Source organism: Camellia sinensis, chromosome 1, assembly GCF_055761805.1.
Source record: "Camellia sinensis isolate YWXY chromosome 1, ASM5576180v1, whole genome shotgun sequence".
NCBI lineage: Eukaryota > Viridiplantae > Streptophyta > Magnoliopsida > Ericales > Theaceae > Camellia > Camellia sinensis.
Window position 1 is genome coordinate 117,901,133 of NC_138961.1, and position 5,332 is coordinate 117,906,464.

Genomic DNA, 5,332 nt, shown 5'->3' on the forward strand with positions numbered 1-5,332 from the left:
AATGGTTGCTGCGGTCACCGGCGTCGGAAAAACGATGGATCAAGCCGAGGATGTCCAGTTCCCCACTGCAGATCAGAGATTGAGCATCATGCGCTGTGAGCCCACACATCCGCCCTAAAGCCTGGGCATGGCCAAAATGAAGCTGGGGCAAGATCACTTCAGAGCATTCGGACTCCATCAAAACCTGAAAATCTTCGAAAGTGGGACATACCTCTTGGCCGCCGAAGCTAAAAACGTGCGTCACTGTATTCCAGAACCTTGCCGCAGCATGGAGAACAGGGAGATGTAGCGGAGTACGGCTCAGCGTGAATAGTGCATTCAAACCGAAACCCCGGAAGTTCAGCTTTTCCGAGCCATCTAGAGAAGAGATCCAAGATGTGAGATTTTCTGCAAGAAACGCCTCCATCTTTGTGTAAAACTAAGATGAAATGAATGTTCCCGAAGTTGAGGCTTTTATAGAGGGAAAAACACTATTCACGGGGACACGTGTCAAAAACTAGGTGGCTGCATGAATAAGTGGCCGGCCGGCCACCTTTTCTGGCTGGCCGGCCATTTGCTTTTTACAAAACTGGCTGGCCGGCTCCCCCTCTCCATAAAATTGGCCGGCTGGCTCCCAAAGGTGGCCGGCAATGCTCCAGTGTATCTCCTTGGCCCTGTTTTACCCTTCGAGGGAAAGTTTCAAGCATTTCCATGCAACGGGAGAGTCAAAGGCCTTCATTTCCCTCTGTTTCGGATGCGTTCCGGTGCCCAGATCGTCCGAAGTACACTCTGTTGTTGTTGTTTTGATTATCGAGTTGTTGTTTTGATTATCGAGTTGTTGTTTTGCTTATCGAGTTGTTTGTCGAGCGGACGTGTTTCGTGTTTTCGAGTCATTGCTCTCTGATTAAACAATCTTTGTTTAAGTCTTGTTTATTTACGTTGTCAATACTGTTGTATTTTGCTTATTGAGTTGTAAACTTCCTAAGGTTCTGTTATATCTTAGTAAGTTGAGTTGCTTAGTTTGTTCCGTCGGTTCACTACCTGACTTGGTGATTACACAATGCACATCCCCATTCAATTTCATTTTTATGCGAAATAAAATGATGCGATACGATGCTAAAAGTTTAAAATACAAAAACCTTTTCGAAAGCTGTTTCATTCCATCATGTTTTACAACGAACAAAGGTACAAGTTTTACAAAAAATAAAACTACCTAACAATGTGCAAAGTGCTACAAACTACTAGCAAAAAGAAAAATAAAGCAGGAAACAGCAGCATCAATGTCCTCGGGAGCGGGAACGAGAAGCACTCCTCATCCTCTTCTGCGGGACAACCTCTGCACCATCATCATCATCCGGGTCGGAGCTGTCATCCTCAGAATCCCCCTCAGCCTCGCCTCTGTTCCCTGAACCAAGACCGGAGCCCCCCTCCTCAGCAGATGTCTCTAACTGGCGGTCGGTAACCTCCTCCTCCTCCTCGGCCTCCACCTCTACAACGTGTGCCCTACGTCTGCGGGAGGACCCTCCTCGAGCTCCTCGAAAAGGCCTGGATGGCCCAGCTCCTCGAAAAGGCCTGGATGGCCCAGCTCCTCGGAAAGGCCTGGATGGCCCAGCTCCCTGAGAAGGCCCAGATGGCCCAGCTCCGTAAAAAGGCCCAGATGGCCCAGCTCCCCAAGGAGGCCCAGGTGGCCCGGCCTGCGGCTGAGCATATACAGGAGGCATCTGAAAATGAAAAGTTCCATACATCAGTTCAAAATATGAAAATCAGATACGAGTACAGTATGTGAGTGGGGTGTGTGTCGGATGTGCTCTACAATACAGAAGAATTCTCAAAACCAGTGTGTCATTAGAAGTGTGATAAATACAAGAAAAATGAACGGTACCTACACACCCATAACGGATAGGTGTGTCTCTCTCCGAAGGACCATGCCCTCAAGTGCGGCCATCACCCCGAGAATCTCGTCCACATACTCAGCCGGAGGTTGCAGATACAAAGGCAAAACTATCAGTAAAGGAATGAATGTCCAAGTACTCGACTGATAAATCAAAGCTATAAATCATACCGGTGGCGAATCAGGATCCCTGACATATCTATGGTTAGGAAGTGGAGGCTCTAGCGGAATCGGGTAAGGAGTCCCAAAACGCCATCCCGTCAACTCAGACAGCATGTCCGGCCATCCAGGATGAGGATAAGTCGGAGGAATCAGGGGAACCGGTCTACCCCTACCTCTAGATGTACCAGCCCCGCTGGTGGAAGGAGCGTCTGCAGCCCGAGCCCAGGCCTGGCCCGAGGATCACATACCAGCAGGCCTCGTCATCGGGGTACGAGTTCCTGTCAATGGAGGCATCAAATATGTATGACGGTAAGTGCCGTAATCCCCCTCCTCGAGATATAGTAAAACATCGCTACCCAGCATAGCGCCGACTACCTCCGAGAAAGAGAGCCTGTTAGCAGTCCGCATACTGACTGGGGGTACTGCGGGAGGATCCTGAGAAAGATACCCTCATACCTGACGCAGAAAGCGTTCCCCCAAAAACCGTGCCCTGCCAACTGGTCCTTCGAGCAGAACCCTGTACTGGGAAGTGCCCGATCCTCCAGCATACTGGAATCGGAGACCATCACCCAAGGGCGCCCAAGGCTGCCATGTGATCTGCGGATAACAAATACATAAGCCAATCAGAAATCGGGAATATACAGAGCAAATCAAAGATGAAAATGAAAAGAACTGAAAATTCTGAAATGCCTCTGACTGTCGCACAGTGTCAAAGTACTGTCGCAGGTAAATGAGAGTCTCTCGGGGCCTCGGCCGGTGCGGGCCCTCGAATACCAGTGAATATGGGGTCATGGGAGGCCCTGCCACCTCCAACTCTGGGGCTAATACTGGGAAGTATACGTAGACCCATAGCTGAGAAAAGCAGTGCAGAATGTAAGTACAAAGTGCTGAGAGCAAAATACAGACTGTAAAGTGCGCTGTGTGTGCAATGTACAAGTAATGAAGAGCGGAAATGTAAATCAAGGGGACCGAAAAGTACCTCCCAGGCTCTCCAATAACCGCCAAGTAAGTCTCCCCGCCCGCGGGAGGTCGCGCTCATATAGTAGTAAAGGGTAGCCAGGCCGGCGCCACCCCAGTCATATCGACTGACCTGTGATAGGTCAACCAGAGCGCTCAGCAGATATAGCCCGACTGTGTTCCCTCTATCGGCGAACAGGGTAGTCCCGAAGAGGAACATAAGGAAACCACGGGCGTACTGCTCCGTCCGCCGGAAGTGGGAAGAAAACCAAGTTTATCGGACTCTCCCAGAAACCCTGTCAACAGGCGGGCGAGCCCCCAGCAGATATGTCCAAGCGGCCTCCCACTCGCCCATGTCCTCGTCATAGGGGATGGACCAACCTCCTATGTCCAGGCCGGTCAACACAGCGAAGTCTAGAGGGGTCATAGTCATGTCCCCGGTGGCAGAGAAATGAAAGGAGTTGGTGGTGTCCCACCATCTCTCTACCAATGCCGCCATCAGTGTCCTCCTAGCAGGACAACGTGACAACCCGATGCAGAAGGCCCCGAACCCTACCAAGTCTACTAAATCCCGGACAACCTCCGGGAGCTCAACATACCAGTCCCGCGCGGCGGTGGAGCCATACCCCCGTACACTGCGAGAACCAACCTGCATTCAAAATGAATACATGTGTCAGTATGAAATGAATGGGCTGTGTGCCAATGAAATGAATGGGCTGTGTGCCAATGAAATGTGTGGGCTGCGTGTTCAACTTTCAACTAGTGTGGGCTGCGTGTTCACTATCAATCTGGGCTGCGTGTTCAGGAAATTTAAGTTTGGGCTGCGTGTTCAACTTTCAATCAGTGTGGGCTGCGTGTTCACTATCAATCTGGGCTGCGTGTTCAGGAAATTTAAGTTTGGGCTGCGTGTTCAACTTTCAATCAGTGTGGGCTGCGTGTTCACTATCAATCTGGGCTGCGTGTTCAGGAAATTTAAGTTTGGGCTGCGTGTTCAACTTTCAATCAATGTGGGCTGCGTGTTCACTATCAATCTGGGCTGCGTGTTCAGGAAATTTAAGTTTGGGCTGCGTGTTCAACTTTCAATCAGTGTGGGCTGCGTGTTCACTATCAATCTGGGCTGCGTGTTCATGAAATTTAAGTTTGGGCTGCGTGTTCAGCTTTCAACTAGTGTGGGCTGCGTGTTCACTATCAATCTGGGCTGCGTGTTCAGGAAATTAAAGTTTGGGCTGCGTGTTCAACTTTCAACTAGTGTGGGCTGCGTGTTCACTATCAATCTGGGCTGCGTGTTCAGGAAATTAAAGTTTGGGCTACGTGTTCAACTCTCAATTGGTGTGGGCTGCGTGTTCACTATCAATCTGGGCTGCGTGTTCAGAAAATCGGAGTTTGGGCTGTGTGTTCTACTCTAAGTCAGTGAGTGCTGTGTGTTCACTTTCAAATTCGGGCTGTGTGTTCGACAAATCAGAGTGTGAGCCGTGTGTTCATTTCTTAACTAATGTGCGCCGTGCGTTCGCAATCAATTAATGAGCCGAGTGTTCAGAAATTCAAGTGTTTAAGCTATATATTCAGGATGCAAATAAAGTACTATGTCATAAGCTAAACTGTGTGTTCAAGCATGGCAAAGGCGCGAAATGTACGAAAAATGCAGAAAATGAAGTAAATACCTCTCGGGCCTCATGGGAGAGGTGATGCTCTGGCTCTCGGAGAAGCAGATCCCCAGGTGCTCGCTCATCAAAATCAGTGAAATGACGGAAAACGGCACGAGGAAGGACATGTGCTGTCGGAGCGTACCTCCCGGGAATAAAAGGTCGGACCCTCGGGGGCAAAGTCATGGGATCAAAATCATCCCCGGCACCCGGAAAGCCTCCACCATGAGGAGAATGACCCGCCATTTTCAGAAAATCTGCAAAAGGAGCAAAAATGAGCGAAAATGAGCCAAAATTGGAAAAAGTCAACAAAAGTCAACTCTCGGGAAATGAAAAAGTCAACAAAAGTCAACTCCTGAGAAAATCTTCCAAATATTGAGACAAACTCACCTCAAGTGGCGGAAATGAGAAAAGAAGCTCCGAAACCAAAATTTAATCAGTTCAAAGTGCTTGAAACTGAATATTTTTGCAGAAACAACTTGCGTGGGGCATTGGAAAACGCGTATGGAACTCAGATCTGGAGAAGAAAGTGGTGTAGGAGGCAAGAGAAGAGAAGATCTCGGCTGCATTTATAGGCTCAAACTCTTGGGATGAAGGAGCATGAAGAAAGGAGGTGAAAGGACCAAAATGCCCTCGGATTTGGGCAGATGGCCGGCCAGCCACCTTTTCTAGCCGGCCAGCCAATTCCTTTTTGGAAAAC

At 49.3% G+C, this 5,332-nt stretch overlaps 1 protein-coding gene across 1 annotated transcript; it reads right to left on the reverse strand.

Annotated features, from left to right (window-relative positions):
- Positions 1–3,236: 3,236 nt before the first annotated feature.
- Positions 3,237–5,017, reverse strand: LOC145789928 (uncharacterized). The gene is made up of 2 exons (XM_082867570.1): positions 4,651–5,017; positions 3,237–3,638 (listed from the first exon to the last, which is right to left on the reverse strand). The coding sequence occupies exons 1-2, from the start codon at positions 4,876–4,878 to the stop codon at positions 3,264–3,266; spliced, it is 603 nt and encodes a 200-aa protein (XP_082723696.1). The 5' UTR covers positions 4,879–5,017; the 3' UTR covers positions 3,237–3,263.
- Between the last annotated feature and the right edge of the window lie 315 nt (positions 5,018–5,332).

Coding starts and splice junctions, on each gene's coding strand:
- LOC145789928 (XM_082867570.1), bottom strand. CDS start 4,878: ATGGCGGGTCATTCTCCTCATGGTGGAGGCTTTCCGGGTGCCGGGGAT. Junction 3,639..4,650: donor TCTCCCATGAGGCCCGAGAG/GTATTTACTTCA, acceptor TTTTGAATGCAG/GTTGGTTCTCGCAGTGTACG.